Here is a 19,510-nt window from a genome sequence, read left to right as displayed (position 1 = left end):
ATCCCAGCCCCGCAGTACTGAGCTGGACATCAGGTCACTTGTTAGCACCATGAGAAGGTCACTAAATTAGACATTAGAAGTATCTAATCTCTTTCCAAAGCACACTTATTCTGACCTCAGTCAAAGTATGAAATCTGTGAGGATATTTTTCTGGTCGTTTCTGCTTCATAGATTGGGTAAAGTGAGAAAATAATGATTATAACGTTCTGAGATGAGAAGCATCAATATTGAACCTCTTTAATGTTTTCTCATGATATTTTTCTTCCTCAATGATTAAAAATAAGGCCAAAGAATACACAGACAGGCAGATACACACACACATACACACCACCACACACCAACTACACCATTTCTCAATGCATTTTTATTTATTTTTAAATTTTATTTCATGTCTTAGTAAACATTTAGTGGCTTGTAGATTTGCCTCTGGCTCACCAAAAGCCCATGATACAAAATACCAAAAGACAAGCAAGTGAAGCTTACAAAAAAAAAGTATCACATCTCTAAGAAAGAATCTTTCAAAAACATTAATAAAGTATATAAAACATTTGACATTTACTAATTTTTGTACAATTATAAAAATAATAAAAAAATACAACCCTTAAACATTCAACATCCCACATACTATATTTTAGAGGAATATCAAGAAAACAAATATTAATGGATTTAATGAAGAAAGCTCAGTTCTCCATTTCTGTTTCTCATCACCTCCAAACAAAAACCTTTCCATTTTCGACAAGGCCACAAGGCTTATCGCCTGAACTGGAGGAACATTAAGCTCACTCCCATTTGTGAGCCTTTAATATTCTTTTACACCGTTGTCCTAGCCACTCATACACTCAAAAAGTGTAAATTTCCATCAGGATGTGAAGCCAGTGGTTGCACTTAGACTTGGCTATTGCCAAATCCATGAGATACAGTACAGGGATTTCTGAGTCCCCTAGTGCCATCTGAACAGTGCTGAAGTAGCTCAGAAGTCCTTAAGTTTACTCAAACACTCAGGATAGTAGAAGAAGCCATGTGTCCTCCTAGCTTTGCCAAGGCACAGTTTTTGTTCTTCCCCTTAATAGGTTTTCAAAGCTGCCTGCTTGTTCCACAAGTTAACAGTGCTTATTATCATTTAAGCACAATGAAACTTTGAAATCAAGGACTCATTCTCTTGAATATACAAAATAAAAATAATAAAAAAACAACAACTTTCTCTCCCCCCATCTTAATTATGACAGTTTTTTTCTTATTGACCTTTTAGTTTTACTAACTGGTATCTCCATGAAAATATAAAAAACAATAATAATAATAATAATAAAAGGTTTCAACTGTGGTTCTGAAAAACCCACTATCCCCAAAAGAAAAAGAAAATAATTGAAACACAAAATATGTAATTTCATACGCAAAACATATATACACTTTCCAGATGAAACACATACATTATATTTTAGAGCCACATTAGCCCTTTTGCACTTTAAAATACAAATCGAAGCTTATGTGCAAGGATAGCCCTTTACCAGAAAGTAAAAGATTTTGTATCTCATTAGCATATACACAAGATATTTGTTTTATAGTTTGAAAAAAACACATTTGCTACAAAGTATGTTTCTGAAATATTTAGGGGAATATTGTTATATTTTCCCAAACATTGAAGACAACTCTTTGTTTATGTGGTTCAAGCAATAGCTCCCACAGTAGGCTTATCCCCTGAAGTGTGGGGAAATTTTTGTCTATGCATAGTCAAGGAGAGAGATGGATGGGGAATTGGGTTCTCACAGTTACTTTCCAACAAAGTGAAACTCTCATTGATCAAAAAAGAGAAGTGATATAGTGATGTAACTGATGCCACAGAGAAAAACTAATCTCCTAATTTTGTATTTTCCAAATCACTACTCATTTTAAACCTTGAAGAGAGAAAGATAAACAAGCTTCTACATGCAGAATTTTATAGAGTAGAAGGGTCTTTAAAAGAAACATTTACCAAATAATATTATCTGTTTCAAAAGGTATTCCAAGAATTTAAATTCATGGTCCACTGAGGTCTCTTACTAAATAGTGAAGATTCAATATTTCCCATATAATATTTCATTTTCCTGGATATTCTGAAGAGCCATTATGACTTCACTGTAAGAACTAGGTAGATGACATTCATTTCAATCAATTCAACCTTAATTCTACCAATAGTAGTAAATGTGTAATTGAGTTTGTCAATCTACTAATAAATTTCAGTTTTAAGGCTTCTATAATGGCCACAAATGTTTTACCAATAAACACTAAGAAATCAGATGTCTGGTATTAAGTTTGAGGGGATTATTGATATATCCAGATAGATGATACTAGGTGTTTTTAATTGGCTGCCATGGACCCTTGAAAAATTTTAGCCATGACCCATATTCCCCATTCCCAACCAAAAGCAAGAGAACATATTTCCTTCCTCTAGTGATAATATGAATATGAACTTTTTCTTATAATTGGATTAACCCCAAAGTGAATCACCATCACTAGTAGGAATGTCAGTAACATAAGATACATCAAAATAGAGAATCATGTACATATGTATATAGTCACATAATAAGTAATGGTAAATACAACTGAATCTACCTAAAGGTTTGATGTGGCATTTGTTTAGCATCAAAAGAACTGAAGGGACTTATACATAATTGTCACTCACATGTACCACAAGCTCTAAATAGGTATTACTACCATACATGGGATCCCTTAAGAGAAGGGGTATAGATAAGCCATCCAAAACAGGTAAGTTAAAAAAGTCACTAAGTGCAACTCAATTTTTTTCCCTTTAAATTATATTTTAAACAATACTCAATGCCCCCCAATCAAAAATATATACTGTATATTTATATATTTAAATATATAGTCTTAGACTATAAGAGTGAAAATGCTTTATAAAAGTCAATGAGAGAGCTCTACAGCTTAAGAAGACACTCACTGCTTTTTCGCTCACTTCTACTAATTGATGATAACTTTAGTCTTGCAAATAATAGATTTGAAGGCTTAAAGCCAGAATTGGAACCAGACAACTGGTTGGACAGTAGGTTAATGTAGCCTTTTACTTCTCCTTCCCTTAAGAAACCACACTGAGAAGAGAAGGAGGTAGGGAGTATGCTTTGAAGGTCAAGCAGTAGTGCCTTGTAGGGTGGTGGGCTGCTGGGAAGAGTATGGAAAGAGCTCACACAATAATGCTCACTCCCCCTCTTCTTTGATACGCTGTTGCTTGTTGCGACGAGCATCCATGTCAAAGTTGAAGTCATTCCATTCATCTCGGGGTGGGAAGGAGATGGTCTGGCGGAGGGTGAAGCGCACAGCATCAATAACACGCTCACCCCGGGTCTCACTGGAGCCCACACTGACTGTAGAGGTACCACTTGGGGTCCGCAGGAGGTGGGGAGGGGAGGAGAAGTCATGCAGCTGCCGGTGGTCCAGAATGCCTTTCCAGATTGCATGTCGGAATTGCTCAGGAATTTTTAGACTTGCCAAATCCTGTGCAATAGGAAAGGGAATTAAGGAGAATCAGGTCAAAGAGACAACTGACATTTAATCTGTAACATTTTGTCATTCCCCAGTGCTCCTCTGGTTTAACTGATCTGAATTTATTGATCTCTAAATTGGAAAATAAAATAGCTCTTCCATAACCTTTGGCACTGCATATAACTAAGCACAAATGTACAGTCTTGAGGTGCCATCTCTGCTTGTGGATAACACTTTGCTCATTTTTTTTACTGGTCCCAGTTCCTTCATTAGTAAAGTGGGGACAATAGTTAGATCAGAGGGGGAAAAAATGCCAAAACAGAAACATATGGTAAAGTACCTTCCAACTCTCAAATCTACATGGTTCTAGTCACTAGAAGAAGGTATTAATGGAATGACACCACCAAATGAGGATTTGAGAAGACAAGATTACTATCAGTTATTAAAGATTTTCTATGTGCCATCCATTGAACTAATTATTTTATATTCATGGTTTCATTTAATCCTCAGATTAGTGGTAGATATTATACACCTATTTTTTAGATAGGAAAGCTGAAAGTTAGAGAAGTTGATAAACCTAAGTTTGCATAACTAAGTGAATGACTTGGGGACACAGGACAGCCTCTGAATCCAATAGCCCGATTGCCAAAAGGTCTCTTAGTGCTTAGATAAATTAAAGTATCAAAATGCAGAGTATGTGCCCATATTCTATGGATGGGAGTAGAAGGCATGACAAATATGGTTGATCTTAACTAAGGTGGTGGCATCTCTTACATTTATCTACAGTAGCGCTTTATTAGTTTGTTTCAGTGAGGGATAATTTTGGAAAATTATATTATTATTTTTAAATTTTTATGGAATGGCAAGTTGAGTAGCAACAACATTGTTCTTGGAGTTAGAAGACCTTGACAGAGGATCTTTTTTCACTGACTGGCTCTAGACCTGCATCAAGTCACTTATTCTTTACTGGCCTCATTGGTAAAATGGAATACAATTCCTTTTTAGGTCATTGTGGAATAATGTAAATATGGATATGAAAGTATTTTGAAAATTATAAACCATACTATATAAATCTTAACCATGTGTATTATTGTTGTATTGTTATTAATCCATTCTTGCATCTTAGAGAGAATACTTATGAAAACTCTCAAATTTAATGACGTTCCTTTTCAAGGAAGGGATGCAAAATAACTTAGACTGATATTGAGAGATAAGCTGAAAAAGAAGTGTTTAATTCCAGTAATGAGATGAAAGAAGCTGAGGTGAGGATGCAGAATTAGATGGCTTCCCAATTTTCCCAATTTGGGCATTTGCAGTATTTGGGTACTCCATTTCCTATTCTAGGAGAAGAATATATTATAGAGAAGATGATCCATAAACAGATAAGTGAACATAATTCTTTATGCTTCTGACACTCCCAATAAATCCAAAACTCTTTATAAACTAGGCTTCATTAATCTGCATGACTCTCTGGATAGATTTTAACTTATTATGGACAGGTATGAAAGCTGTGGGCCAGACACTGGCACAAGATGTAGTCAATACCAACACAGAGAGATGAACTTGTGGAGAACATCTACAGATCCTAATAGGCAAGGGAACATCCTGACTCACTCCTCAGTGGGGACGAGCAAGTAGAGGTATAACTTCAAAAATATAGGGAAGAGACATATTCCCTGTTCCATCATGTAGAGCTCCCAAACAGAGCAACTCCATTGTCTTCAATGGATGGACATCATTGTAGTTACCTAAAGCCTGTCAGAACTAACTATGAAAGCTTTCTCTATAGTTTCACCTTCAGGGAGCAGCATCCAGAGCTGATTTATGGGGTGGAGAGGGATGGGAATAGGGGCAGCACAGCATATACTGTTTACCACAGGGCTGGGCATTCTCATGCTGCAAGGGCATCTCTGGCATCGGTGCTCAAGGAGAGGAGAAAAAAAGTCCCAATTACAGAAGCAGAGGCAGAAGCTGAGGCAGAGAGGATCTTCTTCCACCAGTCCAAAGGGACTTCTGGAAGCTGGTAGACAGATAGTAAACGCCAAAAAGAGCAACATGAAAGGCAGCCAGGGAGGAAAATTAGATTGCCTAAACCAGAACAATACAAGCTCCCATGTGAGCAGCAGTTCAAGACATGGTGTAGCTTGCTCCAAAATACAAACCAAATAATATAAAAGCCAGAGGAGAGTGATTTTGAACCCAATTGGATTAATTGCAGCCCAGAGAGGCAAAGCGATAACCACAAGTTTGCACTGTTACTACAAAGCAGAGTTGGTATTTAAACTCATAATAAGTAATCTTTCCCAATAATCATGGATTTCTGAGCCCTATTCTGATAGAATTGAAAATAAATGAACATATGGTTTTCAATGAGGAGAGCAGCTGAATCCCTTTAAGGTCCTACTTTAAGGAAAGGCAGAAAAGGCCAATTCATAGAGTTAAAGACCAGAAGTTTACACCTCAGGGTTCTATTCCTGATTCTGACATCAACTCATCATAGCAAATGACTATATTGTCATCTCTCCATGTTTTAAAGTGAGAATATTATCAGACGCTTTCTGCTATCCTCCCTAGGATCTGATATCAATTAATGAGAACATCCAAAAAGTTCTCTAAATTTAGAAATTATTCATTTCTTGAAGGTGAGAATTAGATCTCTTCTTTCCCACTCTGTACATAGTATGCAATAGACAATTGACTGATCAGACAAGCTGAGGAAGATTGATTGCTAAGCTTCTGATATGTGTAGGCTGTGGTCTAGGAATCTTTTAACATGTTATGGATTCCATCCAAATTGAGGGTTGGAGTGTATGACAAAAACAAATTTTATAACCAGGGGGATTGTCCTACAAGGTGGTTGTCACCAGAGGGAAGAAAGGAAGAAATAAAACTCAAGAGAAAAGTCTAACAGTTACTTACATCCATGGAGTAATGCTCAATCTGATAGATGGTGGTCAGCCCCTGGGTCGTGAAATAGTCCAGACATGATGAACAGCCCAACCTCGCTAAGAAACTGCAGAGGGAGGAGGGAAGAGGAAGGAGGAAACAGAAAAAGAAAGTTCACCCCAACTGCATTGGCAGATAAAGAAAAACCCAACATTTTGCCCTGGGATGCCCTACAGAAGAGACTATGGGTAGATAAAGTGTATGTGGTCCTTGGATTTGAGTCTTGGGAATGATGTGAGTTGAATTTTAGGTCTATAAAATTAAAATCAGCTGTAAGGATTCCTGCAGAGCAGGAGTTTTCAAATGGTGATTGAATTGTAAGGGGTTCTATAAATGTGCCTTAGCAGCCATTGCAGGGGGTGAAAGGAAGGAGTCCAGTGGTCAGCTTCTCAGCCCTCTTGCCTCCTGGCTCTTCACTTCAAAAAGAGCATCTCTGCTTTAATTGTTTTGTATTTGAGGGTTCTGGGAATGGTTCTGAGAACGGAACCTGTCCTTAGGTTAGGTTCATGAGACCAAGATAAGTTTATAGGCCACTATACTATGAAGCCATTAATGCTTTTTGACTTATGTTTTGGTGCTGGTCTCAGACTGATAATGCCACCAGTTTGCCACAGAACCAGATGCTGGGTGGGATAAGCTATGTATTTGGCCATCCCTCTGACTGATGCTGCTAGTTTCATAGCACCAATCACAAAGAGCTCAAAGCATTATTCCAGCAGCCAAATGAAAGAATTATTCTGCACATGAAGCAGAGGAAGATGATGTGTCCTGGGAGTGAGATTTGGGTGCCTATTCTTGCCATCATGGGAAACAGATCTGTCAGGCTTCATGCACTTCTCTTGTCATGCTATCTGAAAGCCCTTGCCTGGAGTGTTCCCATTTCCCATGTAGCAAAGCAGCAGAGGCCATCAGGTTCTTGAAAGTCCCTGTCATTTTTGCTAACATGAAAACTCTTCTATGGGCATGCAACTTCAAAATAATCATCCCATGGTGGCTGAGAGCTATGAGGCCTAGAGAGCAAGAAAGGGAGCAGGATAGCAAGTGTACAGCCCTGTTGGGAACCCCAGCCCTGGGCACCAATTTGAAGGCCACAGCTGACCTTGTAAAAATGGGAGGGAAGAGGCAGGGAGCAAGTGAAGATGGGGGAACAGGCATGATCAATTATATGCCTATAAACTCACATTTTCACTTTCCTCCATGTTGATTAGGGTCATGTTCCTTGATTAAACACTGATGACCACTCCATAGACCAGAGATAATGGTAGCTGAACTTCAACCATGGGGCTGCTTTCTTTCTTTCCAACTGTGCTATTAACTTTGGACAAGTGTCCACCCTCCACCACCCAGAAATGTTTAGGACAGGCTCCCATACTGTGGCACATATTGTGGACTCACCTGACAAGGCTGCAATCTGTGGGGTACGGAGGTGGGGGGGTGCAGTGGGAGGTGGATGGCATGGAGAGTGGGGGAGGGAGGGCCTGGGTGGGGCTGAGTCCATTCATGTCTCCAGCCACTGGCATGTGGGTGCCCATCATAGGAACTGAACAGAAGCAGGAGGAACAGAGAGGGTTACTGCCATCATCACGTACCAGCATCCTAATGGTCCATCTTGTCTGGTTTAATGTACCTAATTTACCAGGCTTCATTTTTAGTCATATCTCTCACTCCATCCCTTCAAGTACTCTACATCTCATCAATCAGTATAGCCACCAAACTAAAGACTAATTACATGCCTCCTGACCTTTGTACAGTCTCTTAGGACAATCTCTTCCCACTTCTTTCTGTATTTCTAATGCTCTGTCCAATTACTCATTGCTCCTGATGTTAATATTTCCCTTGTATTTGCCTTCATGGGTTATATTTCTGTCTCCTTCATTAGTCTAATCTCCTCAGACATGGAGATTAAACCTGTATCTGTCTAGATCCCCACAGATACTAGCATGGCACAGAGCAGATGCACAGTAAACTTCGGTTAAGTGAACAAATTAAGAAATCTATGAATGAGAGAACAAATATTTATTTTGGAATAGGAAGATTTGTTGTATTATTGTAGAAACCATAAACCTAATAAGAAGGAATGCAATTAAAATTCTAGCTTTCTTATAGTCCATTTCAGGATTGTATTCATACACTGATTTTTTTTTTTACTAAACCATAAACTGTAAACATTCACTATAAAGAACAGCTTAATATAATAATATTTATGAAAAAAGTGTATTCAGGTCAAAAAAAGGAGCAAAACAACATATATGCAAAAAGGTGAATATAATTTATTTCTACTTTAGTGAATAGTAATGGGCCAAAGGGAAAAGAGTTGTGCCACTAATGAGCCATCTAAAGAGCACAGGACTATCATGTCTCATCGGTTTCCCCTTTGACTTTCCTGATGACAGCAAAGGAAAATTGTGAAGTATAAATAAGAAAAAGGAGGCAAAGTCTGTTACACAAATATGAAGGCCTTATCATTACTACTCTCTGGTCATCCAAAGAAAAACTTGAGGACTCTAAGAGCTCATAAGAAAGAAAAACAAAAAAGTGAATGGGTACTTTTCCTTTTGTTGTCAAGGGGTCAGGTTGAGTATGAGGTTGCATTTATCCCTAGTGAGAGAGCAGCCCGGCTCTAACATCTTTGATCTTTGCTGCTATATCGGGCAATCACATCACACATGTCTTCATCTCACTGAATTCTGAATATGTGCCATCAGACCATTGAGACTCCCAATTCTATTCTCCTTAACTTCATTAAGAAAACCCAGTCTCTTCAAGGAAAAACTGAAAATACAAATTTAAAAGTGTAGTAAAAATGATGAAGAATTTTGTAAGACAATTTGAGGCACTCTTTTATGAGGGCATTACAGGATATATGTAAAATATTCAGGCTCCTGCATCTCTGAAGATATTATACATCCTTCTGCATTTTTACCATCTCTTTTTTTTTCTTTTGAGTTTGGGTATCCACTTTGCTAAACTTGGTTCTGGTGGACAAGATAATTATATTTACACACACAACTATAAAGCAATCATTCACTTGAAGGCCCAAATTTCACATTGTTTTTTATAGTTATACTTAGCTGCTATAAGGGATCTGTGTGTAAATCAGTAAATGAGAAATTCCTTTCCTTATGTCAGTCATTAATGATTGTGAATGGAATGGAGTAGACAAGTTGAGAAGGCCAAGATTGCAGGGCACAGAATCATAAAATGTGAAATGTGCAGAGCGATGATTTTATGAATGGAAATCTGAGCATTAGAGCAGAGAGGTGTCCTTTCCATAGTTATATAGCCAATACTACAATAGAGTCCAGATTGTAATTTATGTCTCTAGATTTTAAGTCCACCACACCACGCTACCTCCCACATGTAGGATGTATTTTCCTTGGACTATCTCAAAGGATGTAGAAAGTGTCTTCATCCACGTTGTCAGGAGTAGACTGTCCTTTTCACAGAGATCCTTATCCCTACTAAAGAAATAGCCTTCTTCATTTCCACCAATGTACTTTGTAATGAACCACACACCTCAAAAGTGAGAAACTGTTTACCATGAGATATTCAAGCACTCAACGTGGAACTGTTCTGTCCCACTGGGCCTCTCACTTAGCTTAAGAGCAAGTCTTTCCTGCATCCCAGAGCAGAATCTTCCTCTAAAACTAGCCCTGTGAATTCGTTAGCTGTGGCTTAAGGGAGATGCTCTTACTGGTGGCTCCCATGCCATCTGGAATGGTGGTGGGAGTGAGGGCGTTGCGTTGCTGAGGGTTGATAAGCTGGCTCACAGAAGGCAGCTTGTTCATGCTGTTCATTTTGTTCAGAGGTGGGGAGCTGTTACCGTATGAAGACTGAGACTGCATCGAGGTCCTAGGAACACAAACATTGGAATGATGGTGAGCATGGGGCACTGGAGAGTGGGGATTGGTCATTTCCAACAGGTCTCAGGTTAAATCATGCCTTAAACTGTACAGTTGCAAAATGATTCTTCCAGGATCAATGACAAGAAGTTATCTGCATTTCCTTCTGAGAACTTTTCCTGAGTAGGGAGGGATTACAACGCTATCATGAAATCATATTCTTTCTGAATGTGTAGAGTACAAAGTGAATATCTCCTTTGTGAGAGGGAGAACAATTGCACACTCCTTTGTTCCTTTATAATTTTCTCTATCCTTTTGCACTCTCTTGCCTGTCAACTAAAACAAGTTTGGAAATCAATAAGGAAAAAGAACTGAGTTAAGACTCAAAGGCTTATGAAAGATATGGAGATGCCAAGCTCAAATGGCACTGGGGACATTTCATTTGTAGTTTCCTGGGCCATTGGGGATATGCAGAAGATAACTGCACAGCCAATCAAACAAGGCCTTTAGCAGCAGACCCTGCTTCCATGCACAGGCCTCAACATGGAAACATGCTTTGTCAGCCTAGATGTTCACGGACCATAAAATAACCATTTGGAATGCCAATAGCCTCTGTATGCAGGAGAACCCTGGAGGCCAAACAAATATTTTATTGACTTTCCATAAGTCTCCTGGGAGACAAAGAAAAAAAAAAGTTTTCCATTCAGCGTAACTTCAACTGGGAAATTTACTAGACTTGGTTTGCCATATTGTAATATACTACATTTGATATTACTAACACAACTAGCATTTCTGACTTTTTCTTTGAATATAGAACTAGTGATGTCTACTAGAATCAGGGTAGGATATGAAGTTAAAAAAATGAAAGTTTAAGTTTTCTTCCAGCATATATTAGGAAGCTCTAAGTTCCTAGGCAAGCCTCTAAGCATCCTTGCCTTTGTTTCCTCACAGGAAAACAATAGAAATGAAATACATATACACTTACTACAGGAATTAGATATTAGAGGTAGGAGAACTAATAAGAGGTGGTTGCATCTTTGAGAAGCTCATGGAATAGTGGATATATGGTGATAATAATCCAACTTACCTTGTAGGGCTGTAGTGAGAACTGGAAAAGATAAGATGAAGAACTTTATAGACCATGTGGTATCAACAGTGAGTAATTATTGGATTATAGGATGAAGATTTGACTTTGAGCATGTTTCTAAACTTTGATGGGAAAAGCTCCCCTTTCAGACTTTTCAACAAAATGTATTATTGTTTGTGTTCCTGTTTGTCTCTTCCATGCTGTAGTCATACTGATATTAGAGGAAAGAGAAAGCATGTTTCTTTCAGTTTTATTTGAATATATACATGTATAAGTATATGTGTATACATATACACACAACCATATATAAATACAAAATTTGAAGGTTCTATAAATAAACCCAGTTTTCAAATAAACATGGTATAATAATGTTTGAAAACATAATAAAAAGTGGTTCTAGTACTGGAGTGCTACAGTAGGACACTTGGTCTTTGAAGCTACCACACTGCTCTCCATAATTACAAAAAACAGGAATGGCTCCATTCCATAGCACTGAGGAGCCACAGCTAGGGGAATTCAACAATATGCTATATACACATTTGCATATATATGAATGACAATTATACAATTAACAATTCAGCTCCACATTACCATCACTGCCTTTAATGTAGGAGAACATTGATTTTTCCCTATAGCCCTTCTTAAGAACATAGATAGATCCATGTTGTATATATAGGTGTTCATATAATAAGCTCTTCCAATTGTAAGATACCTCAGGTTACCAAGCTCTCCTTTACCCATTTTCTGAAATATCCTCTGTAGAGGAAGACATGGTATGGGAGGGTAGGAATGGGTAGGGTAGGAATGGATAAATATAAATCTCTAAGAAAAAATGTGCCTAGTTATAAATTGTCAAATGATGAGTAAAGAGATCTCCTGGCTCCTCCTAGTCCAAGAGCTTTTTGTTTGTTTGTTTTCATTCTATCCCAGAAATAAGATAGTGGTGTGCAATAAGTTACAGAATCAAGAAATTGGTGAAGTCATAAGAGAAATGTGGGAAACTGAGATAGCACAGGGAGCAAGAGATGTAGTAAAGGACGCCCCCCACCCTCACCCCCATCCCCAGCTACCATCAAATTGACTCCACCTGGTGTAAGAGTCAGCACATTTAGAGATACTTAGAAACACCTGTAAGTCCATATCCAAGAGCAGGAAAGCATAGGCAAAGTGGCCAAGAGATGTTTTTCCAGGTGCTTCTTCTAGCTTTGCCCACTACCAAGTACCCAACATGCCTGTTTGCTAGACTCCACAGGCAGGTTGGTCCTGTGTGACCTAAAAAGACCTGTAGTTATATCTCCCATCCCCTCAAACCAGTCAAGTTTACAATAAGAGCTAATGGAAGCAATACTTGGACATTAATGTCCACCATTAGGAAAATTAAAATATATCTAAAAACTTTGCATTTTCCCTGGAACCTCAGTTACAGTAAATGGCTTCTTCCAAATCCTATTACAATTCTCTTTTCCCTTTGTGGTCTTTGTTTTTGACCATTTCATTAATTCATTTGTTATAAACTGACTAAACTATTTTTGAGGAAGGTTGGTCAGAAACCATAGGTGAACATCACCTTCTAGATCTGACACAAATTAATTGACTTTATTTTACAAGTCTGTTGAGTCTCATTTTCTTAATCTGTAGAAAAGCTATTATACTCATTTTAGAAGAGTTGCTGTGGAGCTTACATTATATATAAGCCCTGGACATTGTACCATAATTTGTAGGTGCTCAAGATACATTGGTTTCCTTTACTCTTCCCCTCAAGCTCCAAATGTTTAATACTCTAGTATTTGGTTAAGGAGATAAAGATGTATATGTTTAAGATTTAATAGGAGTAAGTGAAAGGACTCTTAATTGAGCAAATCTAGAAATTAGGGTGAGTGGATGAATGGAAGCAAGGGAGTCTGAAAAGGTGAGAAATTCTGAATACCTCTCTCTTAATGTAGAAGTATTAAATCCACAAGGCAAAAGGTCAGAGTAATTTGTTTAATATTAAGTTTGCAATTTCTGACATACAAATAATATTCTGATTATCTCTATGTGCTGTGGAAGGCAAATAAGTCTGAATAAATTTGTGGTGAATTTAAAGCCCTTGAAGAACAACCTTTTTAATTTTTTTATTTTATTTTTTTTTACAAATATACTGTCACAACCCTTGAGTAGACAATTCCAAAGATTGATGTGAATCTGAAGAGATTAAAAAAAAAGTATTGAAGGATAAAAGGACTTGTGGCATTATGGTTTTCTTTCCCCTCCCCAACACGAAATCAAAACAAAACAAAGCAAAAAACCAAACCAAAACAAAACAAAACCCCCCAAAAAAGTAAGAACATAGATCTTTCCAGAAAAATAACAAGGTGTAAGCATCAGGCTGTTTTCTCCAGAGGCATACTAGATTTTTCTAGGAATCCAATATAACAGCAATATAAGAATGCATGCTTCATGTATTTCTATATTTCTAGTTTTGTGGAGAAATCCTCGTAAAGTCAAGTCCCAATTCTTAATTCTAACAACTTGGGCTTCTGTAAACATTGTTAGTAAAATTCAGTATCTCAGAGTGACATTTAGATCATCCAGGATTAGAAAGTACATTTCCTGATTCCAAGTCTAGTGACTATCTAGTGGTAGAGAGTCAGAATTCTTTGGAAGGCACAGGTTCGTCATCTTCACCACCTTGCTAGAGATGCCTAGAATTCCACCAAAAGATTTTGCCTCAAATCTTCCATTGACAATTAAAAATCAACTTGTTAGTATAATCTGGTGATATCTCAGAATAAACCTATTTCACCAAACCTATTTCTGGAGTACAAATCTGAGAGGCTGTAGGGGTATTTAGAAGTAGAGAAAAATATCCCTGTATGAGGAAGGTCATAGAAAGTGAAGACATGAACCATCAGGAAATAATTGTTTCTCTTCTAAATTTTTCCCAGTACTGCTCTGCTTGTAACCTTTCTCTCTAGCTAGGTAATCTTCTAAATACAAAGGGTAGCGTTTAATCTCTAGACAGGTCAACTATAATTGTAAAATATTTTCCATCAGTTCAAATGTATGCATTAATACAGGTAACTATAAACACATCAAAAACTTACATAAAAATAGAGTGAAAGAAAAAGCCTTCAAAAGAAAAAATAAATGTTAAAGAACTAAACATATTAATTAATCCTTGATGGGATTTGTAAATCAAAATTATTAGATTAAAAACACTTTACAGATGTAACAAGATCATCAGATTTTACTAATATACTTGTATCTCAAACATAAATGTTTTTTCTTATGTATTTTTTAACTGCTAAATTAATTATTTTTATTTAGAACAATTGTTTTTGAAGCTTTTAAAATTAATATTCAATGATGGGGGCATATTGTTATTTCTTTAAAAAAAGCATCAGACAATAGCTTCAACTAAAAGTTCTGAATGAATATTCACTAATGCCTCTGTCACAGAAGTAAAAATATTTACTAATTTTGGATTTGACTTAAATTGCTTTTAGTAAATTTAGCAACTTAATATGTAACTCAAGGCTTGTTCAGAGATGTGAACAAATGATACTGTAGTGCATGATTCTTAATGATGAAATGAATATGCAGTGCTAAGGTATATCTTCAAGCTAGTGTTGGCATTGCAATTTGTTTTTAGGATTGATAATCTTGATACAGAATATCTTAAATAAAAACAGGAAATATTGACAGTGTAAGCAGAACCAAAGTAACTCTTTTATTATTCTTTTTCTTTAGACTTACACATGGTAGTACTTCAAGCACTTAAATAAAAATATTCTAGAATTTCTTAAAAAGCAAGAGAGACAGAAAAGAAAAAAGAAACTGCAAGGTAAACCAAGATGCAAAAGTTTATTGAAAATTAAAATCACACATCCATAAAGCAACAGCCTCAATAACAAGAAATCTCTTTTGTGGTGACACAGAAGTAAGAGTTGGTGATCTGGTGTGGGGAGATGAGGAAGAATGAAGCTTCCTAAAGTCTTAATACTATTTTTTAAAAATGTTTTTAAACTGGAGAGAAATAGATTCTCTAAACACTTTGAACCAAAAAAAAAAAAAAAAGGAAGCCATCAGCTCTACCTTTAATTTTTAGGCCAAGAGTGTTGGTTTCAAATGCATCTGCTTAAACATCACATAAACAAAACATAAGGCTCCTGGACAATGGAGTTTGAGCAGTGTCAGCACTATGGGTAATGTTATAGTAGGGTAGAGGGATAGGAATGCCAATCAAACATAGTAATCATAGTTTTGGTGAGAGCACTTTGAACTCCATTTTGGGCATTAAAGAATGATATACAATTGCCTAGAACAATATTACTGGGGCAGTTTGACCCTCCTCTTAAAATAACAGAATAGGTTTACCTGCCTTGGTGTCTAAACAACAGGTGTCTAAGCCTCCAGGGTTCCCATGAGTAAGGAAGACTATCATAGGTACTGACATATGGTAGCAAGGGTGGGATTTGACACAGCATTAATGAACTTCCACCTACATATCAGGGGAGGATACTAATAATGCAAATTCTCAAAAAGAATGAAAGAACATTCCCCACACTGGCTACTTATGGTAATTATCACCTCACTGCCCAGCAGTACACTTTACATCTTAGTTTACTATTTGCAATATTACTGCATGACCAGCATTAAAGGGCGTGAAGGAGTCTCTCAGTCACGTACAAGTTACTTATGCACAGACAATAACAACGTTTTTATCCTTTTCTTAAAAAGACATCTTAAGTTTGAGACCTGCTCAAAAGTTTCTTTATGAGTTTTAGAAACACAACAGAAGGTAACAGAAAAGGGTTCAATAAACATCTTAATGCCCTTTCCCAACCTGAGCTCCTCCCTCCCAAGAAACAACACAAAAGCTCACAAACACATGTGTTCCTGACTGATCAACGCTAGGTCTAAGGATACAGAATCTGCAGAAAATGTCCTTTCTTGGAAAGTTTTGAGTCCCTTCAAAGATTTTCTCACTAGTGGCTGTGTGCCTTTGAGCAGTTGTGTCTCTGAGCCAGTGTCTCCAAGTCCTGCTTACAAGGGCTGGATACACACACAAACACACACAGAAACAACAAACACACACTCAGAATACAAAGAAGAGGCTCTAAGGGTACACTGATCGGTTTGGGGGGTTGGAATGTCTAAAGAAGACGTCAGATTGTTTTGGAGTTTCTTTCCGGGGCTCCACAAGCTCATTTCTGAAGCAGGCTGAAAGGAGACTGCAGAGAGGAACCAGAGAAAACAAAAGATGAAAGCTTAGGACTTCATATATTCAAATCAACTGAATACAGAAACACATCCTCCTACGTTCATGATCATAGTATAGATAGAACAGAATGCCTGTAAAGCTCTTTTTTCACCTTCCTCTTTATTCACTTTTAAAATTACTCAGAGATGATTTCTCAAGATTTTTATGAAGAAGAAATTACATAATGTGGTGGTAATTAACCAGAAGGATCTAAATCACTTATAACATTTTTTAAATTGCATTTTTCTGGATGCCTTCTGAGACCAGGCTGGACCCAGGCATATATATATTTAAGAAACTCCACAAGTGATTCAGGTGAGAACTATTGAGATCAGGGAGGTCTAGGTGCTTAGCACAGTGCTTGGCATATTGGACTTGATTAATTAAAAAAGGGGATTCAGAGACAAAAAATAATCTTTTGAAAAATGTCATCTACCCAATTAATATACCTCATTACTGTTACCATCCAGCCTAACTATGAAGTATGAAGAAATATGATCTTATCAGTCTGGGGGCTGCGTCATCATACATTTGTAAAGGACTCTTAATGAGCATTTATTTGTATGTGCCCAGATTGAGATGGATAAATATCTTAATCCTCCAGTCACAAACTTGGCCTATTAATGCACATATCAAATACATGAAAGCAACTTTTGCAGAATTAAGAAATCAATTATGCCATAAAGATGCCAGGAACAAATCCCTTTATTTTGCTAAAAATTGTGCAATCCATGGACTGTTTGGAAATTGTTTCCCAACTGGCTTTTAAGTCATATTTGGTTACTCCTTGCAAAGGAATAAAGGCATTTTTACTTGGTTAGGTCTAGGATTCAGTAAAGCCATCTCACCAGCAAGAACGGTGATCATCTTGAAAACTATTCCAGAACACCAATGAGTAAGGAAGTAATTTACTGCCAACTAAAGAAGTATAGCTTTGACTACTTGCCTATACCTTACATTTGGGGCTTCTCATGGAGCAAGGCCTAAATGAGACAACATGCAGAAATCATGTTTTAGCTATGAGAAGAGTGAGTGGACCATAGTGGTTCAGACGTTGAGACCGAGAATTGAGATCATTTCTGCGGTGAGATGTGGGAGCTTAGAAAAGTGATCTAATAGATCTGAATTTAATTAATCTGAGGTGTTTTTCTTCATTACCAATTCAGAGCTAATGAATCTCTGCTCTGACAACTTCCTAACATAGTGGCAAAGTTCAAAAAGGAAAACTGTGTTAACTGTAAAAAACACGTGCAGTTCTATGACCTACAAGGTTGAAACACATGGAATTACCTATATTCATCTGTTTTTTAATCTAAAAAAACTGGCATTTTCAAAGAAATGTTCTGGAAATTTGGATGATTTCTAAATCAAACATAGAAATATGATATTTATCACATTTAGCATTGAGATTTGTATCCTCTACTCTCTCCTACACTGATGATCCTGAAAATATTGCTTGCTTCATCCTCAGGTATGTGAATCTGAGAAACATTTTTAAAGAAAATCAGAGCCAAATGAGCTCTAAGTGATAGGATTTTACACTGAAACTACAAGGATAAGTTCCAACTGACTGATACAGAGACAGAAAAATGGAAATAGATGCTTGCTTTTGTCTTTTTATTACAACTTTCTTAACTAATGAAGCAGACCAGAACATTGCAGAAAGCTGTATCTTCCAAATATGGTTCTCATCTTAACTTTATGATGATCTAGCCATAAAATTACAGGTATAGTTCATTGGGCCTCAGTTTCCCAAGCTGTGATATGAAGGTATTAGAAGTATGGTCTTGAAGATCATGCTCTGCTCTAATATTCTCTGACCTGTATCTAATGAGCTATAATCATCAAGTGATCATAAAAGAAAAGAAAATACTAAGTGCTCCTCATATTTAATACATATTTGTATTAAAATGAGTTCATTCTGCAGAAACTCAAAAATAATTTGCCCTGGGAAATAAAGAGTTAGGCTAAGTAAAATTTTAACAGTGATGTTTGTCCTATATCAGAATGAGAGCCAAGGAGAAAAGACTACAGAAAAAATGGGAAAAAATAGTGTTGGTCTAAAATGCACACACAAAAAGATTGCTATAAATGTCTTAAGTGGTTTCTGTGGAGCAAACCCAAGAGTTAATCTCCTTTGAAAATATAAAGGCAAGGCGTCTAGTTCAAAAATGGGTCCAATTTTTCCTCCCAGTAGATTCTGGCATGTATAAATATAAACCCATGTTTATTTCAATGTGAGCAAATCAACCAAAATCATATTTATAAATGGTAAAAACCTACTTATACCTGTAACAATTTGATTCACAAAAACTCAGTGTAAATTTATCCTTCATAAAGCCTATGATCATGAAGGTAATTGGGAAGCAATTTTTGAAAAAGGGAAACCATGCACAAATGAAAATCAAGCAGAGAGAAAACATGTAGTGAGCATCTAATAGAAGTAATTAAATTTAAAATATGTTATTGCCACCTTGTAGAAGGTGTATTTCCTTCCCACTAATTTTTTCTCTATTATAAAGAAAAGCACAAAATTGATTTCTTACCAGGATAAAGTTGGTACTATGTTTTTGGAAAGAAAATCACAGGCTATTGAAGGGATTTCCAAACTGATTTGTTATTTTCAAATGATTACCAGAGAACTAGATTTACATTTTTCTTTGTCTAGTTATTCATGCTCTTTCTGGGAGATTTGCATGAAAATAAAAGAGCTGAAAAAAACTCAGCCGAAGAGTACAGCAACTGGAGAATTTATATAGATGCATATCAATCATTGAAAAGCAATATACATACATATATATGTAACACACATATATATATATGTTATATATATGTATCTAATGAGCTACAATCATCAAGTGATCATAAAGGAAAAGGAAATGCTAAGTGCTCCTCATATTTAATACATAGTTGTAT

The 19,510-nt window shown here is 36.7% G+C and overlaps 1 protein-coding gene across 7 annotated transcripts in view; it reads right to left on the bottom strand.

Annotated features, from left to right (window-relative positions):
* Positions 1-342: 342 nt before the first annotated feature.
* TP63 (tumor protein p63) overlaps positions 343-19,510 on the bottom strand; it is a 96,012-nt gene continuing 76,844 nt past the window's right edge. For 2 of the 7 annotated variants that reach the window (XM_015565379.1, XM_015565380.1), the window contains exons 9-13: positions 11,350-11,370; positions 10,115-10,272; positions 7,816-7,960; positions 6,394-6,487; positions 343-3,486 (exon numbers count right to left, since the gene is read on the bottom strand). In XM_015565379.1, the coding sequence (XP_015420865.1) occupies positions 3,190-3,486; positions 6,394-6,487; positions 7,816-7,960; positions 10,115-10,272; positions 11,350-11,370 (715 nt within the window). In that variant the 3' untranslated portion in view covers positions 343-3,189. Of the gene's footprint in view, positions 3,487-6,393; positions 6,488-7,815; positions 7,961-10,114; positions 10,273-11,349; positions 11,371-15,176; positions 16,566-19,510 lie in introns of those variants that run through there. The other 5 variants (XM_006765864.2, XM_006765865.2, XM_015565381.1 and 2 more) reach the window with 4 other exon arrangements.

The sequence above is a fragment of the Myotis davidii genome, unplaced genomic scaffold (assembly GCF_000327345.1).
Source record: "Myotis davidii unplaced genomic scaffold, ASM32734v1 scaffold41, whole genome shotgun sequence".
Classification (NCBI taxonomy): Eukaryota; Metazoa; Chordata; class Mammalia; order Chiroptera; family Vespertilionidae; genus Myotis; species Myotis davidii.
This window is presented reverse-complemented; position numbering and strand designations above follow the sequence as displayed.